General features: G+C 48.2%; 1 protein-coding gene across 5 annotated transcripts in view; it reads left to right on the top strand.

Annotated features, from left to right (window-relative positions):
* Nucleotides 1–24,806, top strand: part of LOC130283856 (uncharacterized) — a 136,408-nt gene that overhangs the window by 82,262 nt on the left and 29,340 nt on the right. For all 5 annotated transcript variants that reach the window (XM_056533462.1, XM_056533463.1, XM_056533465.1 and 2 more), the window contains 7 exons: nucleotides 3,011–3,134; nucleotides 3,211–3,304; nucleotides 5,170–5,320; nucleotides 6,389–6,569; nucleotides 9,055–9,180; nucleotides 10,611–10,673; nucleotides 14,540–14,662. In XM_056533462.1, coding sequence (XP_056389437.1) covers nucleotides 3,011–3,134; nucleotides 3,211–3,304; nucleotides 5,170–5,320; nucleotides 6,389–6,569; nucleotides 9,055–9,180; nucleotides 10,611–10,673; nucleotides 14,540–14,662 — 862 coding nt within the window. The remainder of the gene's footprint in view (nucleotides 1–3,010; nucleotides 3,135–3,210; nucleotides 3,305–5,169; nucleotides 5,321–6,388; nucleotides 6,570–9,054; nucleotides 9,181–10,610; nucleotides 10,674–14,539; nucleotides 14,663–24,806) is intronic.

Genomic DNA, 24,806 nt, shown 5'->3' with positions numbered 1-24,806 from the left:
GGGGGCGGTGAGGATTCAGCTGGGGGCCTGCTCTTGGTGGGGGGGCGGTGAGGATTCAGCTGGGGGCCTGCTCTTGGTGGGGGGGCGGTGAGGATTCAGCTGGGGGCCTGCTCTTGGTGGGGGGTGGTGAGGATTCAGCTGGGGGGCTGCTCTTGGTGGGGGGCGGTGAGGATTCAGCTGGGGGCCTGCTCTTGGTGGGGGGCGGTGAGGATTCAGCTGGGGGGGCTGCTCTTGGTGGGGGCCGGTGAGGATTCAGCTGGGGGGGCTGCTCTTGGTGGGGGCCGGTGAGGATTCAGCTGGGGGGGCTGCTCTTGGTGGGGGCCGGTGAGGATTCAGCTGGGGGGGCTGCTCTTGGTGGGGGCCGGTGAGGATTCAGCTGGGGGGGCTGCTCTTGGTGGGGGCCGGTGAGGATTCAGCTGGGGGGGCTGCTCTTGGTGGGGGCCGGTGAGGATTCAGCTGGGGGGGCTGCTCTTGGTGGGGGCCGGTGAGGATTCAGCTGGGGGGGCTGCTCTTGGTGGGGGCCGGTGAAGATTCAGCTGGGGGGGCTGCTCTTGGTGGGGGCCGGTGAAGATTCAGCTGGGGGGGCTGCTCTTGGTGGGGGGCGGAGAGGATTCAGCTGGGGGGGCTGCTCTTGGTGGGGGGCGGAGAGGATTCAGCTGGGGGGGCTGCTCTTGGTGGGGGCCGGTGAGGATTCAGCTGGGGGCCTGCTCTTGGTGGGGGGCGGTGAGGATTCAGCTGGGGGGGCTGCTCTTGGTGGGGGGCGGTGAGGATTCAGCTGGAGGCCTGCTCTTGGTGGGGGGCGGTGAGGATTCAGCTGGGGGCCTGCTCTTGGTGGGGGGCGGAGAGGATTCAGCTGGGGGGGCTGCTCTTGGTGGGGGGCGGAGAGGATTCAGCTGGGGGGGCTGCTCTTGGTGGGGGCCGGTGAAGATTCAGCTGGGGGGGCTGCTCTTGGTGGGGGGCGGAGAGGATTCAGCTGGGGGGGCTGCTCTTGGTGGGGGGCGGAGAGGATTCAGCTGGGGGGGCTGCTCTTGGTGGGGGCCGGTGAGGATTCAGCTGGGGGCCTGCTCTTGGTGGGGGGCGGTGAGGATTCAGCTGGAGGCCTGCTCTTGGTGGGGGGCGGTGAGGATTCAGCTGGAGGCCTGCTCTTGGTGGGGGGCGGTGAGGATTCAGCTGGGGGCCTGCTCTTGGTGGGGGGCGGTGAGGATTCAGCTGGGGGCCTGCTCTTGGTGGGGGGCGGTGAGGATTCAGCTGGGGGCCTGCTCTTGGTGGGGGGCGGTGAGGATTCAGCTGGGGGCCTGCTCTTGGTGGGGGGGCGGTGAGGATTCAGCTGGGGGGGCTGCTCTTGGTGGGGGGCGGTGAGGATTCAGCTGGGGGGGCTGCTCTTGGTGGGGGGCGGTGAGGATTCAGCTGGAGGCCTGCTCTTGGTGGGGGGCGGTGAGGATTCAGCTGGGGGCCTGCTCTTGGTGTTGGGACTTTTCGGGACAGCAGTCATTGTATTTCAGTTATTTCATCCTTTTCTATTTTTATGTCTTTTTTTTTTTTTTTTAACCCCTTTGTAACCTTTTTCTGATTGTATTGTCTTCTGTGCATAGGTTAGATTCTCTTTTCTGCCGAGTGTGATTATCACACTTAGGGAAGAAAGGAACTCAGCCGTTGGTCACAAGACAAACCTTTAAAGGGAAATTGTCATCGCTGTCACCTGCAGTAACCTGGTGTCTAGTGCAGAGGACACTGATGATAACCATACTTGCCTGTCCCCGTTCCGTAGTTGGCCTGTGACCTTCCTTGTTTGGGCCGCAGGCTTGGTGCGCAGGCGGAGCTTCAGGAGCATGGTGAGGTCACTGGCGCTGCTTCTTCGCTGGGTCCTGCTGCTGAATTTCATCCATTCTTGCACCCACAATATTATGTTTGGGTCCACTAATGGGCTGATGCGCAGATGCCAGAATTTGTCTTCTTCAAAGATGCTGTCTGCACAATGTGCTTGAAAAGACTCCTCCCCTGCATGCACTATGATTTCCTGGTTCAGATCCTCTTATGAGCATGCTCAGATTTAACAACTGATTACAACCAACATAGCAAATAATGGATGCCATTAGGGATGTCCCGATACAGATACTGGTATCGGGACCGGTAATGGACGAGTACCTGTATACCTAATCAGATACCTGGCGGTGGTGCCCCGTGTACACTACCGAACTATGCAGCACAATTGCATCATAGCCGAGACCTGTGGCTAATGCCGAATGTCACCAATCGCAGTGATGTCTGTCATTAACTCTTTAGATGCCACGATCAAAGTTGATTGCAGCATCTGAAAGTCCTGAAATTAAACTGCCGGTTAGTTCAAGAATGCTGATTGGGATCACAGCTGTGAAATCGTGGTGTCCCGATCAGCTGAGAGGATGGCCGGGGACCCTTACTGCGTTCCATGCTGTCCGATTTGTCATTCCTGTACTGCAGGCAGTAGTAAAGGAGCGCCGATAACACTGATCTATGCTATGATATAACATTGATCAGTGTATGCAATCTACAGATTGCATGTAAAGTTACTTAAAGGTACTAAAGAGACAAAAAAATTGGGAAAAAAATGTATAAAAATAAAAATAAATGTGAATCAACCCCTTCCCTATTAAAAGTTTGAATCATCCCCCTTTTCAAAAAGTTTAAATAAAATAAATCTCCCCGCCCCCTAAAAAAAAAAAAACATTTACAAAACCCCGGTCACAGGACAAAAAGGTGCAGTAATTGGTATCAGCAAGTACTTGAAAATAAAGAAAAATAGCGGTACTCTGTCTTAAAAAAAATGAGACATCCCTAGACACCATGAAAATGCATCCATCTTCCATAGACTTCAACGTTAAATGTATTATTTATTATATCTGTTTCTCTTCCTTTTGACGGGAAAAATGCTAAAGGATTATAAAACAATCCTATTGACATCAATGGGATCTTTTTTAATTCCATCAGCTATTTACTGCTGTAGGGAATTACTTTTTCTTTTTTCTCTCAGAGGATTCCTTTGTCCTAGAGAAGAAAACTGTGGAGGTTGTGGATGAAGAACTTGCCATAACCTTCAGCAGGAAGGCTCACGTGATGCCCCATGCCAGATACGACTGTTCAACACATCCCTTCAGGTAAGGGGGAGCTGATCGCTTAGCGGAGCGCAATTCTGCCCCTTTACGGCTCAGTAACTGTTTCTATCCCATTCAGCCGTATGGAGCAGGAGACTCAGCTCCCCATAGAGAAGAATGCCAGCTTCTGTGACAAGTGTTACTGCTACCTGTGTGACAAACCTGCCTCAGAGGTAAGAACGGAATAGAGAAATGACTAGTACAGGATATAGTAACACTCCGAGGGATCAGAATCGCTGCCATGGTTAACGAGCTCCACCAGACACCTTAAAGGGGTATTCCAGGCAAAACCTTTTTTATATATATATCTCTCTATCTCTCTCTATCTCTCTCTATCTCTCTCTATCTCTCTCTATCTCTCTCTATCTCTCTCTATCTCTCTCTATCTCTCTCTATCTCTCTCTATCTCTCTCTATCTCTCTCTATCTCTCTCTATCTCTCTCTATCTCTCTCTATCTCTCTCTATCTCTCTCTATCTCTCTCTATCTCTCTCTATCTCTCTCTATCTCTCTCTATCTCTCTCTATCTCTCTCTATCTCTCTCTATCTCTCTCTATCTCTCTCTATCTCTCTCTATCTCTCTCTATCTCTCTCTATCTCTCTCTATCTCTCTCTATCTCTCTCTATCTCTCTCTATCTCTCTCTATCTCTCTCTATCTCTCTCTATCTCTCTCTATCTCTCTCTATCTCTCTCTATCTCTCTCTATCTCTCTCTATCTCTCTCTATCTCTCTCTCTCTATCTCTCCTCTCTCTCTCTTCTCTCTCTCTCTCTCTCTCTCTCTCTCTCTCTCTCTCTCTCTCTCTCTCTCTCTCTCTCTATCTCTCTCTCTCTCTCTCTCTCTCTATCTCTCTCTCTCTCTATATCTCTCTCTCTCTCTATATCTCTCTCTCTCTCTATATCTCTCTCTCTCTCTATATCTCTCTCTCTCTCTCTCTCTATATCTCTCTCTATATCTCTCTCTCTCTTTTCTCTCTCTTTCTCTCTCTCTCTATCCTTCCAATAGTTATTAGCTTCTGAATTTTTCTGTCTAACTGCTCAATGATGATGTCACGTCCCGGGAGCTGTGCATGATGGGAGAATATCCCCATAGGAACTGCACAGCTCCCGGGATGTGAGTCATCAGAGAGCAGTTAGACAGAAAACAACAACTCAACTTCAGAAGCTAATAACTATTGGAAGGATTAAGATTTTTTTAATAGAAATAATTTACAAATCTGTTTAACTTTCCGGAGCCAGTTGATATATAAAAAAAAAAAAAAAAAGTTTTGGCCTGGAATACCCCTTTAACTTACCATGCCACTAGCTTAGTGGCCTCCAAAGTGTGGGCCTCCAGATGTTGCAAAACTCCAACTCTTAGCATGCCCAGACAGCCATAGGCTGTCCCGGCATGCTGGGAGTTGGTGTTTTGCAACCTCATGATCCTGATGGGTTTTTTCCTCTCCCAGTTCACTCCCTCCATCCTGAAAAACCACCCCCTGACTTTATTTTTATAAATGTATTTATTTATTTTAAGTTTTTTACCCTTTGATATCGTTCTGTATCTTCTGCTCAGTCTCAGCTCCGCAAACTGGGAAGGAGCGTTCCTCACCAGGTGTGACATCATCTGAAGCCATACAGTCCTTCCTCCCTCACTCTGCTACACTTAGCCGAGAGAAGTTCAGTGTAAGATGGGCTGTGATTGGATGAGGCTGCACCCCCCCCCCCCCCCTTTTCCTCAGCTCTCTGAACTCTACTGTACACTCTATACACTGAGCTGAGGTGCCACCTGCATTTCCTGACTTGTGTCTCTGGCAGGCTGCAACAGGACTGCAGGCAGGAGCAGAAGAACCACCACCCCTAGTGACCAAATGTTTAGTGGTTAATTAAACACATAAAGTTACAAAAAAAAAAATTAAGTATATTAGAAAAGTAATTCAAATAGGCTAATCTGTAATGTATTAATTTGTATTACTAATGACTGGTACCCTTTTTATTGTCTTTGGTTTTGCCTGTGATCTGTACAGCTCTTACATAATATTGACCTGTTTTCCCCTTTAGTGTTCTAAATGGACAACATATGATTACTGCCACTGTAATGCCCACAACAAAAGCAAATACTGGAAGGAGCAGAGAGACACAGCCCTGGCTGGAGTGCTGACCATATTTAAGCTGGACCTTACAGAGATCGACACTGAGCTTAGGGAGGCTGGTCAGTATATGTTCTGCTTCTGGTCTTAACATACTGGAAACAAAAAAAGTTAATGGGGTTATTCAGGAAAAAACTTGTATATATCAACTGGCTCCAGAAAGTTAAACAGATTTGTAAATTACTTCTATTAAAAAATCTTAATCCTTTCAGTACTTATGAGCTGCTGAAGTTGAGTTGTTCATTTCTGTCTAAGTGCTCTCTGATGACACGTGTCTCGGGAACTGTCCAGAGTAGAAGCAAATCCCCATAGCAAACCTCTTCTACTCTGTGCAGTTCCTGAGACAGACAGAGGTGTTAGCAGAGAGCACTGTTGCCAGACAGAAAATAAAAACTCAACTTCAGCAGCTGATAATTATTGGAAGGATCAAGATTTTTTAATAGAAGTAATTTACAAATCTGTTTAACTTTCTGGAGCCAGTTGATATAATTTTTTTTTTTTCCTGGAATACCCCTTTAAATGGGTCTTCTCTAGAGATGAGCGAACTTACAGTAAATTTGATTCGTCACGAACTTCTCGGCTCGGCAGTTGATGACTTTTCCTGCATAAATGAGTTCAGCTTTCCGGTGCTCCGGTGGGCTGGAAAAGGTGGATACAGTCCTAGGAAAGAGTCTCCTAGGAGTGTATCCACCTTTACCAGCCCACCGGAGCACCGGAAAGCTGAACTAATTTATGCAGGATAAGTCATCAACCGCCGAGCTGAGAAGTTTGTGACGAATCGAATTTACTGTAAGTTCGCTCATCTCTAGTCTTCTCATTGTCTAAAGTGATGACATGGTGCTAGGATCTGCCATCACTTTAACCATCACTTTAAATGGCATTGGTCTGACCCAGTGTTTTCTAATGCAAAACTTCAACTCCCAGCATGCCCGGACAGCCTTTGGCTGTCCGGGCATGCTGGGAATTGTAGTTTTGTAAAAGCTAAAGGCACCCTGGATTGGAAACATAGGTCTGATCTCTGGGACGATCATTGGGTCAGCCACAGAGGTCAGATTGGTTTGCTCTCAGTAGTGGCCTATACTTTTTATTTTTTATTGCAGTATTACTCTTGTCCATTTTCCTTTTCCTAGGAGACAAGTTGCAGCACTTTATATCGCAGTTATCTCCGGTGTATAACCAGTACTTGGAGGGCGCCTTGAGTAAGCATGACAGTGCGCAGCGTTGTACCTGTTCCTGTCATAAAGAGAAGGCGGCAAACAACAAATGTAAAGACAATTGCTCCTCGAAACATGTACAAGTCAGATTTCACAAGTAATTACAACTACGCTTCTTTATTCCTTTTTACATTTTAACTTCTTTTCTTCTTTAGGGTAGGGTCACGCGGAGAGCATCCGCAGCATATTTCATGCTGCAGATGCGCCGCCGGCCGTCACAAGAGCGAGCTTCCTGCTGCGGCCGGGTAGCTGTGTGTCTCTACGGTACAAGCTGACACGCAGAGCTACCCAGCCGCAGCAGGGAGCTCGCTCTTGTGACTGCCGGAGGCACATCTGCAGCGTAAAATATGTTGCGGATGCGCTCCAGATGCTGCATTTACACATACAGTGTTTGTTGCAGATGTAATGCTCTCTAAATCAATGTAACTAAATGATTAAACACAGCATCAGATCTGCAGCCAACATGGTATGTGGGAATGTACCCTTATAGGGCAAAGTGACTAGCTTAAAAGAGGTTAAAAAAATAATAAAATTATATAAATGCTGCAGAAACATATAGCATTGCTTTAGTCCAGTTCAGAAACTCCCCAAATCCATTTGTTTTTGGGACCTTAGTTCTGTTCTTCCTGGTTGAGTAGTTGCTCAGTGCTACAATTCCCAGAAGGCATTGCTTTACCTCAGCTCTGTCCTCCCTCCCTGCCCAGAGCTGTTGCAGAAGATCCAATTTCACAGAAAACTATCAGTGAGGTTGCAGCACCTGCTATTCGTTGCTTGTCTGCTCCTCTGCCTGTGGCATGCTGTAGCCACAACTCATTCTACCTAAATTTCCCAATAAATATATGTATATGACAGGGAGATGGCGATTTAGGCTGTAGGGGCTGGTCAGGGGTGGTAACCACTCAGGGGCAAGATCCAGCCTCACCTCCTGAGACACCAGAGAATGATGCGTCTCAGAAGGGCGGTAGCAGCTGGGAGATGCTGAGAAAACACCACACTGACAATGAGAGGTCTACACAACTTCCTGGTAGGGGGGAATTATGCAAAAGCATGTTGCAGCCAGTAAGATTTATAACACTATATTAGTAAGTTATATGGGGTGAAAGGCTTATTCAAATAAAATTTTCTCAAACTGGAATACCCCTTTAAACTAAGCCATGTACATGGATAGTCCCTGCAGCTGTAAAGCTGGTATTCTGCTCTTAGGTACACACTGTTTTGTGTTAATGTTTCCACTGTTTCCTTTTCATTTAGTTTAATTTAGCTGTAAACAAAAGGGTAATACTCTAAGCTATTGCATACATTTTTATCCTTTTCTAGAGTATCAAAGGTATATATTTGGGCCCCTTTCCTAATAAGTTTCCAATTTTCTTTAAATAAAAATAATGTACAAAAATAAGCATAAGTGGTATCGCTGCATATAATGTTAATTAAACCGTACGGTGAACGGTGTAAATGTAAAAAAAAATAGTCCAGAATTGCTCATATTTGGTCGCTTCTAGAGATGAGCGAACTTACAGTAAATTCGAATCGTCACAAACTTCTCGACTCGGCAGTTGATGACTTATCCTGCATAAATTAGTTCAGCTTTCAGGTGCTCCGGTGGGCTGGAAAAGGTGGATACATTCCTAGGAGACTCTTTCCTAGGACTGTATCCTCCTTTTCCATCCCACCGGAGCACCTGAAAGCTGAACTAATTTATGCAGGATAAGTCATCAACTGCCGAGCCGAGAAGTTTGTGACAATTCGAATTTACTGTAAGTTCGCTCATATCTAGTCACTTCATATGAGAATTTTTTTTTTTATAAGGTGATCAAAAAGTTACATGTAGACTTTTCTGGGCTTGCCTCAGGTGTAAAAGGAGCTACAACTCTCCGGCCGCTAATATCCTGGCATGCTGCGATCGCCGTGGCCGCTATTAAACCATTAGATCAGCGCTGTCTAAGTTGACAGGAGTGTCTAAAGGAATCTTATGACCATCCCTGGTGGTCTAGTGGGGGGGGGGAATCAGACTATTTTGGTTGAAATTATTTTATCTGCCAGGTCAAGTGGATTTTCTTGAGGGACAAGTAGATTGTGTTCCGCTTTAGTCCCTTGGACAAGTAGTTTTTTTTTTTTTTTTTTTTTATGTTCTCTCTCTCTCTAAAAAATCTTAATCCTTCCAGTACTTTTTATCTGCTGAATACTACAGAGGAAATTCTTTTCTTTTAGAATTTTTTTTGTCTGGTCCACAGTGCTCTGCTGACACCTCTGTCCATTTTAGGAACTGTCCAGAGCAGCAAAGGTTTGCTATGGGGATTTTCTCCTGCTCTGGACAGTTCCTGATACGGGCATCAGGTGTCAGCAGAGAGCACTTTGGACAAGACAAAAATAAAATAAAGATTTTCCTCTGTAGCATACAGCTGCTAAAAAGTACTGAAAGGATTAAGATTTTTTCATAGAAGTAATTTACAAATCTGTTTAACTTTTTTGGCACCAGTTCATTTAAAAAAAAAAAAAGTTTTCCACCTCTTTAACATGAACGGATACACTTTTATATATTGCCTTCACTGCTGACTGTTTTTTCTGTCTTGCTTCCTTTGCAGTTACAGTAAAGTTCATCAGTTGGTGTCAAGTTTTTTAAACCAAGTAGATGAGGGGAGTCCTAAGGCTGCAGCCGTGATGTTGCTTGGTGCAGCCAAAGAGTTGGTGTACCATAAGGCATTACCCAAGTAAGTGCTGCCTGTCTGAGGTACCATGAAGCTTTGCAGAAAGGGGGAAATGTTGCCTCTGAAGGGGGTGAGCCTTTGTACTGTAGTATTATCAGCCCTATATGTTTGGTCATTGGAGCACAGAGTTTTATGGACTGTAAAGCCTTAATATTTTTGTATGTCTATTTTATTGGCTGTACATGGTCCAACCATTAAAAGGGTACTCTACTGCTCAGCGTTTTTGGAACAATGGGTTCAGAATGCTGGAGCCGGCACTGGGAGTTTGTGACTTCATAGACCCGCCCCTTCACAACGCACAGCCCCCTCAATGCAAGTCTATGGGAGGGGGCGTGACAGCCGATTATCGGTTTGGCCGATATCATCGGCCGATAATAACGCTTTTGGACATTATCGGTATCGGCAATTACCTTGCCGATAATGCCCCGCCCCCCCCGGCCAGAGACGACCGTCGCCGCCGCTGCCCCATTGCCTCCCCATCCTCTGCCCACATACCGTCGCCGCCCAATCTCCTCCTCCTCCCCCCCCCCCCCCAAATCCCCGGTGTTATAATTACCTGTTCCCGGGGTCCGCAATACTTCTGGCTCCTGCGCTGTTGCTGTGCGCTGCGCAATGACGAGTGACGTCCTCAACGCGACGTCACCGTCAGTGCACACAGTGACAGCGCAGGACGCCGACGGAGCCAGAAGAATCGTGGACCCCGAAAACAGGTAATTATAACACTGGGGATGGGGGGAGGGGATGGGGCGGTGGCGGTATGTGGGCAGAGAATGAGGGGGGCGGCGGTATGTGGCCAGAGGATCGGGGGAGGCAATGGGGCAGCGGCGGCGGTATGTGGGCAGAGGATGGGGGGGCGGCGGCAGCGGTTGGTATGTGGGCAGAAGATGGGGGGGAGGCAATGGGGCAACTGTGGCGGTTAGACTCAGGACCCCAGGACAGGCAGGGGGAGAGAAGCGGGCGGCAGCAGTCTCTGGCCTGGCAAAAGCTGCTGCAGTTAATTGATTTAAGGCGCCCGCTTTAAATCATTGATCTGCTTCTGTCCTGCCGGGGGGGGGGGGGGGATTGGGTTGAAATAGCCGATAACTTATACCGGAATATCGGTATAATTATCAGCTATCAGCCTGAAAGGTGACAGATTATCGGTATCGGCCCTAAAAAATTGATATCGGTCAATCCCTAGTAGTGATCATAACTTTTCTTCCCCTTTTTCTAACGATGGCTTCCAGAATTTTTGATGTTAATCATTTGTATATTATTAAGATAACAACAATGACCTGTCTGATGGGGGGGGGGGGGGGGGAAGAGACTCTCCTTTTAAGTCCATTGTATAACAATATCTTCTTTACAGATGTAGCAGTGATGAGTCTCATCATGTTTTGTGGCCATCGTGTCATGCTGATTATTAATGTGATGTTTTTCTTCCTGAAAATTAGCCCAGTTACCTTGAAAGATTCAACTGCGCTTGTTAAAGAGTCGTCCACCATGTTAATGGCCAGGTAAGAAGTATGGGAGCGGGTCTGTTTATTAAACCTTGCTTAGTGCTGAAGACTTTTGCACACTTTTATTTTTATTTTTTTTAATTTTTTTTTTTTCTGTTGGGGGAAAAACCCTTTAAGGACATTGGATTTTAATGGGCATCCTGGTGCCCTGGTCCTATATTTACATCCTGTCCTACTTTCTGTCTATTGAGCAAGCGCAGGAGCTGTGCTCGCTTCTTTGTTATGGCTGTTTTCAGTAGCTAACTCGCTATGCCCATCATTAATCCCTTAAAGGGGTACTTCGATGGAAAACTTATTATTTTTTTATTTTAAATGAGCTGGTGCCAGAAAGTTAACAGTTTTGTAAATTACGTCTATTAAAAAAAAATCTTAATCCTTCCAGTACTTTTTAGCAGCTGTATGCTACAGAGGAAATTATTTTCTTCTCTTTGAATCTATTTTTTTTCTTGTCCACAGAGCTCTCCGCTGACACCTCTGTCCGTGTCAGGAACTGTCCAGAGAAGCATAGGTTTGCTATGGGGATTTTCTCCTGCTCTGGACAGTTCCTGATACGGAAATCAGGTGTCAACAGAGAGCACTGTGGACAAGACAAAAAAGAAATAAAAAAAAGAAAAGAACTTTCTCTCTAGTATACAGCTGCTAAAAAGTACTGGAAGGGTAAAGATTTTTTTAATAGAAGTAATTTACAAATCTACACAAAGAAGCAGAGAAATGAAGGGGAGGGAACCATGTCATATGCTGCTAGTGCTAGAAGGATACATAGGCGGAGGTGGCTAGGAATCCTGTGGAATATGTGACACCTGCGGGGTGCATGCAAAAAAGCTGTAGTAACAACGTAATAAATACAAAGAACAATAGCAGGCACTCACCACGACTATGGTGTCTATACATCCGGAGCATCAGGAGGACATCTGGCTCTCAGAGGCTACGCTGGTCGTTTCACGTGTCTATGCGCGCTTCTTCCGGCCTGAAGAAGCACACATAGAAACGTGAAATGACCGGTGTTGCCTCTGAGCGCTTCACTTCCAGCCAGATGTCCTCCTGATGCTCCGGACATATAGACACCATAGTTGTGGTGAGTGCATGCTATTGTTCTTAGTATTTATTACGTAATTTACAAATCTGTTTATCTTTCTGGCACCAGTTGATTTAAAATAAATAAATAAATAAAAAATTTCCACCGAAATACCCCTTTAAGTGCCGTGATCAATAGCGATCACAGCACTTAGAGTACTGTAGTGAAGTACAATTTATTCCCTATCCCAAGGATAGGGAAGGTGTCTGATTGATGGAGGGGATCCAACATCTGGGGGGCCCTGCAATCTCCTGCACGCTGCCCCGGCTCTCCTCACTCATGGAGCCGGGGTCTACACGCACCCTCCATTCATCTCTATCGGAGAACCAGAAATACACAAGCGCTTTACTTGTGTATCTTTGGCTCTCCCATAGATCGGAGATCGTTGGGGGTCCCAGCAGTCACACCTTCCGCGATCAGACACTTATCCCCTATCCTTTGGATAGTTGATAAATTGTCCTTTACTACAGGACACTTTTAAGAGCCGCAATGAGGTTCCCCCTGCCTGGTCAGCCTTACAATATGTATGCAGAGGTCTGATCAGTTTACTTTCCCCTTAGAGGTCCTTTCACCTGCTCCATGCGGGTGCTACTTGCTGATGTCTGCCTAGGAAAACTATTAGAAGATTGCAATAATAATTTAAATCGCCCCTTTTTACTATTTAAAAAATTAAAGGGGCTATTCAGGTTTTTATAACTTTTCTCTATTGTGCTTGTGATAGCAAGTTAAATCTTAACTGCGTTACTTCTCTTACATGTGTGGATGGATCTACCCCCCCCCCCCCCCCCCTCCTCCTTTTTTGGGATTTTACGGTCGCCGCCCTAGGTTCAGCATTCCTCTGGTCAGTGGATGACTGTTGTCTCAAGCCTTTCCCAGGATCCTGGTCGGCTTGAGCTGATCATAGGGGGCTTGGCTTCTTCTGGTCTTCCCTGATAAGCCAGCCCCCTGATGACATATGCAGTCCAGCTGTACGTGCCACCACGCCGTTGTTTAATGCATCCCCTGCTGTCATGTGATCCCAGCAGCCTGCAGACATCGGGGACACGTACAGCCAGACCCCACACACGTCATCAGGGGGCTGGCTTGTCATATATGACATAACTTGCCATTACAGGCACAATAATGAAAGGTTATTAAAACCTGGATAAACCCCTCTAAGTACATTTGGGATTGCCATGTGCATAACCACCCTAACTATTAAAACATAATAAGGTGTCCATATTATTCTAGTGCAATTCTATTTTTTTTTTTATGTTATGTCTACTTTTGATTTCAATAGGGCTGTACGAGCCGGGGTTAGTGCTGGGCGGTATGACCAAAATGTGTATCACAGTCTTTTTGTAAGTTATGGCGGTTCCACGGTATTTAACGGAACCCCCCCCCAAATCATATGTGACCCGCGAGCGCTGCTTCTCCCCCAAAGAATTATCAGCCACTGCGCTGTACTGTATTAAAAAACAAACTTTAACTCATCTTCCTGCGTTCCCCCGTTGCTCTGGTATCTCCCTCACGCTCTTCCTGGGGATGGGAACGTCACAGAGCCGGCAGCCTATTACCGGCCGCAGCAGCCGGCTTCTACCGGTATTGCGGTATGGGAAAAATTCATATCATGCAGGGAAAAAATTTCGGAATGAACCGGTATACTGTTGGCACTACCCGTGGTTTGATTGATTAATCTTAATAGCCTTTCCTGTCTAATCGCTTATAGGGTTTTCTTTGATTTAAACACCTTGTGCAGATGGATATATTTTGATGCATTGGACTTAGTTGTGCCCACATCTTCAGCAGCAGGACCAGTGTTCAGTTTAGAAAAAAAAAGTGCAAGTTTTGCTGTTTTTATTTTGCTAAAGTGTTACATAGTTAGTACAGTTGAAAAAATACATACGTCCTTCAAGTTCAATCAAAGAATTGTTATTAAAGCTACTATATCACCACAATCATAACATCCTTAGAAATAAACACATTGTTGAAACCATAATGTAAGCAATGCTAAAAGGAAATAAATGTTATTATTCCATAATTTATATGTACTTTTAAAATGGGTTGGTTAATAAAAAAAATAAAAAATAAAATGTGTATAAATATTTCCTTATATGGGCACACTGGCAGAGATAATGCTATGGCTCTAAAATGATGCAAAAATAAAAAACAATCTTTTGGCATTACAGCTAAAATAGGCTCTTTCCATTTGGAATTGTTTCTCAACCAGGGTGCATCTAATTATATACAAATTCTAGCATGCCTGGTCTGCCTATAGCTGTCGGGGCATGCTGGGATTTGTTTTGCAACAGCTGTAGGCACACTGGAAACATGGCTTTAAAGAGGTACTCTGCTGCTAGACATCTTATCCCCTATCCAGTGCCAGGACCCCTGCAATCTCTGCACCCAGCATTCTAAACGCACATTGGGTTCTGGTGGCAGTGGTTGTGACGTCACTCCACATCCTCTACATGCATGTCTGTGGGAGGGCCGTCACGCCTCCTCCCATAGGCATGCATGGGGGGTGTGTGGCTTTAAGGCATGATGGGGCATGGCTAGATGTCACGACCACTGCCACCAGAACCCAGCATTCGTTCAGAACGCCGGGTGCTGCATGGAGATCGCAGGGGTCTCGGTGGCAGGACCCCCGCGATCAAACATCTGTGTGACAATGGAGTACCCCTTTAAGATAAACTATTGATGTTTGATCAGGTAAAGGCTTTTTCCTGTGGCTTGTACAAATAGTTGTCTTATGTAAACTATCCTATTCTGCCCACTATTGTTTTCAATATCCATTTGTGTCTTTCAGAATTGTTCGCACCCTACAGAGGCTTCTGGTCTTGAACGATTATCCAAAGATCCTCTATGACAAATTTATCTTCTTCTTTCAGTCTCTCCCCCTCCCCCCACACTTCTACGCTTTCACAGCCAGGTAAGTCCGTCCCCGTGGGCTCATCATAAAGGTGATGAAAGGCTTCTTCTTTTGAAGGCAACCAGTCATCTGATTTTGCCCTATATAACTGGTGGCAACATGGTATATAGGGTTAAATTCTCAGAATGTGATCAGATCATTCTGCCGGTCCTCACTTATAAAGAAAGTATACTTTTAACTTGTCCTTCACTGTATTCTAATCCTCCTAAAGTAGTCCCAGGGGCGTGATGCTTTCTAAATAAGTCACCACTGTATCCCACTAGACGTGATTGGCAGGCTTGCACGGCCCCCGTCACTACTCAGAGTAGAGCAATGACATTAGAGGTGTCCGGGCTGTCAATTGTGTCTAATAAGAGTGGTTACAGCCCAGAGCAGCGGTGACTACTACAGAAATCCGAGCACCCTAGGACTACTTCAGGATCATTAGAATACGGGACAAGAAAGGACCCCAGGACCTAAGCACATGCTGAGAAAGATTATTTTACCCAATATAACACTTGCCTATCCTTTATATAAGGTCAAATCCAACAGGTTCCTTTCAAGCTGACGGAGGTATGCATAAAAAATCATTCGTATCATGTGAAATGACATGTATTTGCTTTGCCTAACATTTTTCCAGGACAATAGTAAAGTAGGATGCCAGTGGTATATTTTTATTTTTTCTGTTTTTTTGTATACGTGAATTTAAAGGGGTACTCCGGTGGAAAACACTTTATTTTTTTAAATCAACTGGTGCCAGAAAGTTAAACAGATTTGTAAATTACTTCTATTAAAAAATCTTTATCTTTCCAGTACTTTTAGCAGCTGTTTGCTACAGAGGAAATTATTTTCTTTTTGAATTTCTTTTGTCTTGTCCACAGTGCTCTCTGCTGACACCTGATGCCCGTATCAGGAACTGTCCAGAGCAGGAGAATATCCCCATAGCAAACCTATGCTGCTCTGGACAGTTCCTGACACGGACAGAGGTGTCAGCAGAGAGCACTGTGGACAAGACGACATAAAAAAAATTTCCTCTGTAGCATACAGCTGCTAAAAAGTACTGGAAGGGTAAAGATTTTTTTTAATAGAAGTCATTTACAGATCAGTTTAATTCTCTCACACTTGTTCATTTTGAAAAAAAGGAGATTTTTTTTAACACTTACCGTAAAATCTCTTTCTCGAAGGATCCATTGGAGACACAGACCGTGGGTGTATACTGCTGTTTCTAGGAGGTATGACACTATGGCAACAAAAGTCGGCTCCTCCCAGCAGTATATGCCCGCCTCCAAGCCCTGAGCTAATCAGTTTTAGTACCCAGAGCAATAGGAGAGGACCGACAGGTCAAGGAGAAAACACGAACTGTCTGAGAACCAGAAGAAAAGATATCACTGAACACACCCTCGGACAGAGAACCAAAGAGAAACCCAAAAGGGCGGGAGCTGTGTCCCCCAATGGATCCTTCGAGAAAGAGATTTTACGGTAAGTGTTAAATCTCCTTTTCTCTATCGGCTCCATTGGGGCACACAGACCGTGGGACGTACCAAAGCCGTCCCTTGGGTGGGCAGATAATCAGTCAGGCAGACGGCTGTTCCACTGCCGCCTGCAGCAGTTTATGGCCCAGACTAGCATCAGCCGATGCGAAGGTATGAACCCGGTAGAACCTCGAGTAAGTGTGCAAAGACGACCAAGTAGCCGCATTGTAAATCTGCGAGGCCGAGGCTTTGTTCTGGGGAGCCCAGGATGCCCCAACAGAAACGGGTAGAATGAGCCACAACCATAAAGGGAGGAATCTTCCCCCTACAGCGATAGGCTTCCGAAATGGCAGACCGGATCCACCGAGAAATGGTGGCCTTGGAAGCAGGTTGTCCCTTACGACGACCTTCCGTAAGAATGAAAAAGGAGTCGCACTGACGAAACGAAGAAGAGATAGAGAGGTAAGACCTAACAGCCCGAACCACATCCAGTTTGTGGTGTAAATGCTCCTTAGAATGAGAAGGAGCGGGAGAAAAGGACGGAAGAACAATGTCCTCATTGAAATGAAAGGCCGAAACAACCTTAGGCAAAAAGGAAGGATCTGGCTGAAAGGCAACCTTGTCCTGGTGAAGCACCAGAAACTGAGAATGGCAGGAGAGAGCTGCCAATTCAGACCCTCTCCGAATGGAGGTGATAACAACAAGAAACGCCACTTCCCAAGAAAGAAGGCGCAGGGACACCTCCCTAAGGGGTTCAAAAGGTTCACCTTGGAGGACCCCCAGAACCAGATTCAAGTCCCAAGGGGGAGAAGGTGACCGATAAGGAGGGGTAGCATGCGCCACTCCTTGAAGGAAGGTCCGGACCTGAGAATTAGAAGCCAGAGGATGCTGGAAAAGAATAGAAAGGGCCGAAACCTGACCCTTAAGGGAACTGAGAGACAACCCCAGTTCCAAACCCGACTGCAAGAAGGAGAGAAGACGGGGGACAGAAAAGGTAACAGGAGCAAGACCTGAGCTTCACACCAATGAAAATGACTGCCAGGTACGTTTTAAAATTTTCGCCAAGGAGGGCTTGCGAGCCCTGAGCATGGTGCGAATGACTTGGGAAGAGAAACCACAGGCTCTCAAAACCGCGGTCTCAACCGCCACGCCGTCAAATGCAGCGACTGTAATTGGGGTGGCAAAGAGGACCCTTAGACATCAGGTCCGAATGAAGTGGAAGGCGCAGTGGAGTATCGTCCAGGAGCCTGACCACGTCGGCTTACCACGACCTTCGGGGCCAATCTGGAGCTACCAGTATGGCGGGAACGTCCGCCGCTTTGGGCTTCCTCAGAACCCTGGGAAGGAGCGGAAGGTAGGGGAACAGATAGGGCAGAGCAAACCCCACCCAAGGGATCACTAGGGCGTCCACGGGCTAGAGCCAGGGGGTCCCGGAACTTTGACACAAATGGAAGGATCTTCCGATAGTGCCGACGTGAAGAGGTCCACGTCTGGAATGCCCCAGAGGTCGCAGATCTGCGCGAAGACCTCTGGATGTAGGGACAACTTGCCGGGGTCGGCTGAGGACCGGCTGAGGAAGTCCGCTTCCCAGTTGAGCACACCCGGAATGTGAATCGCCGAAATGGCCGGAACCTTGTTTTCCGCCCAGATGAGAATCTTTGTCACCTCGGCCATGGCTGCCGAGCTGCGAGAGCCGCCTTGCCGATTTATGTACGCTACGGCCGTGGCGTTGTCCGACTGGACGGGGACAGGGCGGGACTGAAGTAGGGACTCCCAATGAAGAAGACAAAGAAGAATCGCCCTCAGTTCCAAGATGTTTATCGGAAGAAGAGCTTCCCGGGGAGACCAGAGGCCTTGAACCGTCCAGTCCCTGAACACACCGCACCTTCCCAACAGACTGCCATCTGTTGTAACCACCTGCCAGTGGAGGGGAAGAGATGATCGCCCCTGAAGAAGAAGGGGGGGGGGGGGGAAGCGGAGCCACCAGAGCAGAGACTGACGGATCCGACGAGGGAGAATAATCTTGCTATCGAGACAGAGGAGATCTATCCCATCGAGAGAGAATTGCCAGTTGAAGGGGACCGTAATGAAACTGGGCAAAGGGTACGGCTTCCATGGCCGCTACCGTCCGACCCAAGACTTCCATGCAATTGCGGATGGAAACTGGGGCCTTGGCCCGAAGAGAGCGGACTCCTGACAGGAGCGTCAGACATTTGTCCGGCGGAAGGCAAATCCGGGCAGAGGCCGTGTTGAAGTCCCAAGAAGATCAGAGACTGGGCGGGAGAGAGGACAGACTTGCCTGGTTGACCATCCACCTGAAACGATTCAGGGTCTGGAGAATGAGATCCACATTCTCTAGAGTCTGGACTCTGGTGGGAACCCTGATGAGAAGAGACTCCTCTTGACCCCAACAGGGGTATCACTGGATCTTGGTAAAAACACCCAGGAGCCGAGGCCAGACCAAAGGGGAGGGCTATGAATTGAAAATGCCCCTCCGGAACCGCAAAGCAGAGGTACCGCTGATGGCCGGGAAATATTGGAACATGGAAGTAGGCATCCTTGATGACCACCGAAGAAAGAAACTCCCCTTGTTTCATGGATGCCACTACCGAACGGAGAGATTCCATTCGGAAGTGGCGGAGAAGATGAAGGTTGAGACGCTTGAGGTCCAGAATTGGTCGCACAGAACCGCCTTCCTTGGGGACCACAAAAAGATTGGAATAGAAACCCTGAAAACATTCCCCTGGAAGAACAGGGACAAAAACTCCCTGAGCGGGGACTCCCGAAATTGCTTCGTCAGAGGAGGAGACCGGGGGGCTGAATGTGTGTGGTCCAGATGTCTCGAAAAAGTAAGAGACGACGACCTCCCACCCGAGAAAAATCTGCGGGTGGGGGCTCCACTTCATTCGGAAGTGGGATTGCGGTTGCCCGATTTGGTCGCCAAACGGCCGGAACGGTTGGTGTCAGACTTCCAAGAGGGACGCGCTCGGAACGATGGAGCCTTCTTGTCCCGCGAAGGCGCCTGCCCAGACCCCTTATTGGGGCCAAAGGTCCGAAAGGACCGGAAGGAAGAGCCTTATTTTGAGGCAACAAGTAACTCTTACCCCCCGTCGCCTCAGTGATAATCTCGTCAAGGCGCTTGCCAAAAAGACTGATACCAGTAAAAGGAAGCTTGGTGAGAGACCCTTTTGGAGGCGGGATCCGCATCCCACGCCTTAAGCCACATGGAGTGGCGGAGGGCCGCTAGGAGACCCACAGCAAAGTCAGCACAACGGACTGACTGCATGGAAGCTGTGCTCAGAAAGTCCCCAGCTTTAGAGCATTGGAGAACCAAAGCAAAATAGATCCTCTGGGGGGAATCCTGCCAGGATACCCTGACTGAGTTTTGAGCACCACACCGAAAGGGCCTTGGACACCCATGCAGAGGCGAAGGTGGGAAGCAGAGAAGAGCCTGCTGCTTCAAAGGCAAACTTCGCCAAGGACTCCACCTTCTTGTCTGTCGAGTCCTTGAAGGCAGCCGCATCTGCTAGCGGCAGTGTAGCAGCCTTAGAGAGGCGGGAAATTGGTGGATCCACCAAGAGAGGGGAAACCACCTTAGAGGCAAGGTCCTTGGCGAATGGGTAACGCACTTGAACCCTCTTCATTCCCGGGAACCTCTTGTCCGTATTTCTCCATGCAGTTTCCAGAAGGATGTCAAATTCAGCATGAGTGCTGAACTTTTGAGGTGCCGGTTTAGCACGATGAAAGGATACTTCAGGAGTCACGTCTGAAGATCCTGGGTCCTCTAAGTGAAAGGTGCCTCTTATGGCCGCAACTAGAGATGAGCGAATTTACAGTAAATTTGATTCTTCACTAACTTCCCGGCTCGGCAGTTGATGGCTTATCCTGCATAAATTAGTTCAGCCTTCAGGTGCTCCGGTGGGCTGGAAAAGGTGGATACAGTCCTAGGAAAGATTCTCCTAGGACTGTATCCACCTTTTCCAGCCCACGGGAGCACCTGAAAGCTGAATTAATTTATGCAGGATAAGTAATCAACTGCCGAGCCGAGAAGTTCGTGACTAATCGAATTTATCGAAGTTCGCTCATCTCTAGCTGCAACCAATGAGTTCACCGTTTCAACTGTATCCGAGCAGTCCTCTGAGTCAGATGCCGATTCGAAAGCCTCATCCGCCAGTTCGCCAGGAGAATGTGAACGAGTGGAGGCAGCCCTGGAGGGGGGCGACCCTGACTGGGTAAGCGGCTCTGGCGAGGCAGAGCCAGAGCTGCAACTCCGGGAACGTCCCCTGAAGGAGCGACGTCTGTGACCAGATGACATGGGGGGGGGGGGGCGAGACCCACGGGGGGAGCACCTACGTCTACCTGAAGACTCAATGTAAGAGTCAGAATAAGCACCCCTAGTACGCTTGTGAGAGCGTGAGGCTTGTGGAGAAGAGGAGCGGGACCCTCTAGAGGGCCGGCGCAGGGCAAGCCTCTTCAAGGCAGACACCACTTCACAGGAGGCCTCAGCCACCGAAAGGCAGACTTGAGTCAAGTCGGCCATATACTGGGATAGAGAAGAAACCCAGGCTGGAGGGGTGGCCGAATCCACCGGAACTGTAACGTCTGGGGGAGCAGAGGAGCAGGCAGAGCCAGTGGGTTTGGCAGAACCAGGCATTTTGGAATTACATGTCATACAGATAAAATAGGAGACTCAGTCCAGTTGTCTGTTTAGAGGGAGGAACAGATTTGTGTCCCCTGTGGTAGTAAAGTGTTAACCCCAACACTGTAACACTCTGTCCCTGCTGTGAGGAAACTCCGCTCTATGTAGACAGAGAGGAGAACAGACTAGCCAATAGCCGGAGAGGGGCGTTCCTGGAGCAGGGGCACTGTCTGATTGGCCCCTGGCACCTGCATCGCGCGCACAGCGCTGATTGGAGGACGATTCGCGCCTCCAGTAAGCTCCGGTGGCCCTGTGGGCGGAGCTATATCGCCCCGGCCGCCGAAATGCCGGTGAAGAGAATAATAATCGTCCGCATATGCCCTCACGGGGAAGTGAGCAGGCAAGACTGATATGCGCCAAGTCGGCGCTTCATGCGCCCGTACAGTATTAGCGCCGCGGCAGTCAGCCGCATAGTAACACACACACACACACACAAGTGCACAGTAACACACACACACGTGCAGAGAAAAACTAAGCCATTCATCCCAATATGCCACTGCTCTCCTCAGAATAATAAAGATTAAGCCCCTAGCAAAGGCCAGCCCCATTAGACCATGAAAGGTGGGCCAAAAATTGAGGGTCTCCAGAGGTTGTGAGTCAGCACCTAAGGGAGAAAGGAATATATATACTCACCTCAGTCAGAAGAACTTGCCTAATGGAGTCTTCTATGAGGTCTTCAGTCAGCTTTCTGTTACCTGCATCACGCCGAGCTACCATGTGCGAGCGAGGTGAGCAGGGAATAGGGGGGACCCGGACCCATGAGGTACAACCCCAGGCGCTGACCGTTGGCGAGAGGGGGTTAACAGCGCATATACGCAATGTCTGTGCCCCCTCAATCACAATGGGGAAACAGTGAGCCGCAGTTCCTGAGTCCCCACCTGAAAACATGAAAGAAAACGGAATAAAAAACCTGACACATCCCTAACTAGGAAAATAATACAACAGAAGAAATCCAGACCATGTCCACCTCCTTTAGACACTAAGCTAAAACTGACTAGCTCAGGGCCTGGAGGCGGGTATATCCTGCTGGGAGGAGACGACTTCTTTGTTGCCATAGTGTCACACCTCCTAGATACAGCAGCATACACCCATGGTCTGTGTCCCCCAATGGAGCCGATAGAGGAAAAAAATTTTTCACCAGAAAAGCAAGATGGCAGTTACCATGTACACTACGGATACCGATACCATTAGGCATGTGGGACCATTAGCCAGTGTTGAATTGGATGCACAAAAATCCGCCTCAAATCCTTTAGCATTCTGCAGTCGTATTAACATGAAATGGAAAATTACTGCATGGAAAAAAACACACAAAAAAATACCATGCTACTTTTTCCTGTGAATTGTGCATAGAAAATCTGAGAATTGGCCCCACTAAGTAACAATAGGGCCAATCCCTATGTGGATCTGCTACATATATACAATAGAGATACACGTGTCAGCCAGGGATAGTAGCAGGTAAAATGTATGGCGGGTGTTTTTTTTCAAACAGTGTGTCTCAAGCTGTTGTAAAACTACAACTCCCAGCATGCCCGGACAGCCAACGGCTGTCCGGGCATGCTGGGAGTTATAGTTTTGCAACAGCTGGAGACTAGCTGTTTGGAAAACACTGCCTTAGACTGTTCATCTAACCAGAAAGATTTTTCTGGATTCCTGTACGATTTATATTGTATATCCAGTTTTAAGGGCTTTTATTGTTACTTTAACACGTAGATTACAGAAGATCTTCAGTACAGTTTATCATTCTATTTTCTCGGTCGCTCTTCATTGGGGGACACAGGATACTGATAGGTATATGCTCTTACCACTAGGAGGCGCTGACACTAGGAAAATAAGTCTGCTCCTCCCTGGCAGGATATACCCGCCCACCTGCCATGAGGAACTCTGTTTTAGCTGGTGTCAGTAGGAGGCAGACACAGGTCTGGAGTTCTCCAGACCTGGTCTTTTTTCTTGTTGTAGAAGTTAGGGATTTTTTGTTAGTTTTTTATTTTTTATTTATTCCTTTTATTTTCCATTTTCAGGTGGGGGTTCGGGAGCATGGCGCTACCTGTTCCCCCTTCTGCGATGAAGGGGCACGGGACATAGAGTATGGACCATTAACCCCTTCTCGCCAGGGTAGTACCTCGGGTCTGGGTCCCCTCTTGTCCCTGCTCGCCCCGCTATGACAGCCTGGCAAGTTGCAGCGTGACGTTAAGCTGGCCGAAGACTACATCAGGTGAGTATGAGAGAGCATCTTCCTGGTAGATGAGTATTCCTTCCCTCATCTCCCCCGATCCCTTCCCAGGCTGTGCTTAATTCCATTGCATCGGCAGGGGGGGTTTGTGGCACTTAAGACTTAACCCTGCGCTGCTCTGCACCGCCCGGCAATTACTCCGGCTCCGCCCCCAGTCCCCTCTCCTGCAGCGCGGGAACTAGTGCCTGGGTTTTCTTCTCACCTACCATCCGCCGCTTTCTGTGTAAACCGGCAGCCATTATCTGAGCTGGGGGAGTCGGGACTTAGCTCCGCCCTCCTCCCTCACTTCGGCGCTGTCTCTCAGCCGGCGGCCTCTATCTTGCTCCGGGGCAGTTGGGGCTTAGCTCCACCCTCCTCACCCGCCTCGGCAGCCGGGGACATTCCTTCTTCACCCCCTCCCAGCCAGTAGGCATTTCGGCTGAGGGGGATTAGGCACATAGCTCTGCCCCCTCACCTCTTCCGCAGAGAGGGTCTTGGGGTCTCCTTTCTCTTCTCTTTCGCTTATGAGCATTGGGACTTAATTTGTCCCATCCCTCCATTTTCTCACCTTGGGGAACCTATGCGACCTGGATGTATATTCCCTTGGAAAATCCTGGGAGTTCATCACTTGACTGTTTTTTCCCTACAGTCAATGGCCATGCCATATCTGCCGCAACCGTGGCGGATTTCTTGTCCCTCCTTATAAGAGCAGAACACCGAGCTGTCCCCTCCTCCATGCCGTTGGTCTGCATGGTTTCCAGCATATTCAATGGACTCCATACCAGTAAGCCAGACGATGGTCTACATGGTCTCCAGCATATTCATTGGACCCTATACCAGTAAGCCAGACAGTGGTCTGCATGGTCTCCAGCATGTACAAGGGACCCTATACCAGTAAGCCAGACAGTGGTCTGCATGGTCTCCAGCATGTACAATGGACCCTATATCAGTAAGCCAGACAGTGGTCTGCATGGTCTCCAACATGTACAATGGACCCTATACCAGTATGCCAGACAGTGGTCAGCTTGGTTCTTCAATTGCTGGTCTCCCGTCACGAGGCTGCTGCGTACAGGGCTGGACTTTCCCGTACCTCACTTCTATTGTTGGGTGTTCCAACATGTGCACTGGACCCTGTGTCAGTTGGCTAGCCTTTGGTCTGCATGGTTTCCTACACAGATACACCACCCATCGTTTATCTGCCGCACTCGCGGCTGCAGTTCAGGGTCCCACCTTCAGTGTGAGGTGCCCACAGGAGGGGACCTGTGTGTTCACGGGACCCTGTACCAGTCGGCCAGATTGTGGCCTGCATGGTTTACTACTCAACCGGTCACTTACCATATTCCTGTCAATCCCATAGTGGGAGTTCTGGTACCCATTGGTCTGCATGGGCTCCGACACTGCCAGGTGACCTGCTTAATTCTTGCTATACCGCAGCTGCAGTTCGGGTATCCCACGGTCATTGTGAGGTGTTTGGATGAGTGTCCTTATGTGTTTCAGGACTTCCTATTCCAGTACACCAGGCGGTCGTCAGCACGGCTTCCTAATTTCCAGGTCACCTACCCCATACTTGCCGTGGCTGAAGTCTGGTTGCCGACTTTCTGTGTGCTGTCCTGGAACAGTTACTTTGTATGTTCATCGTCCCTTATTCCAGTAAGCCAGACTGTCTGCATGGTTTCCTGCACCACGTGCATGTTAAATCAGTTACCTGTGCCTGCAGCACCCACTAATGTGTTGGTCCGGGTCATTGGTCAAATCCATCCTTTTCTCTCAGGACGGTTTCGTCTG

Source organism: Hyla sarda, chromosome 8, assembly GCF_029499605.1.
Source record: "Hyla sarda isolate aHylSar1 chromosome 8, aHylSar1.hap1, whole genome shotgun sequence".
Classification (NCBI taxonomy): domain Eukaryota; kingdom Metazoa; phylum Chordata; class Amphibia; order Anura; family Hylidae; genus Hyla; species Hyla sarda.
Note: the sequence above shows the minus strand (reverse complement) of the source record. Positions and strands in the feature narration are given on the sequence as shown.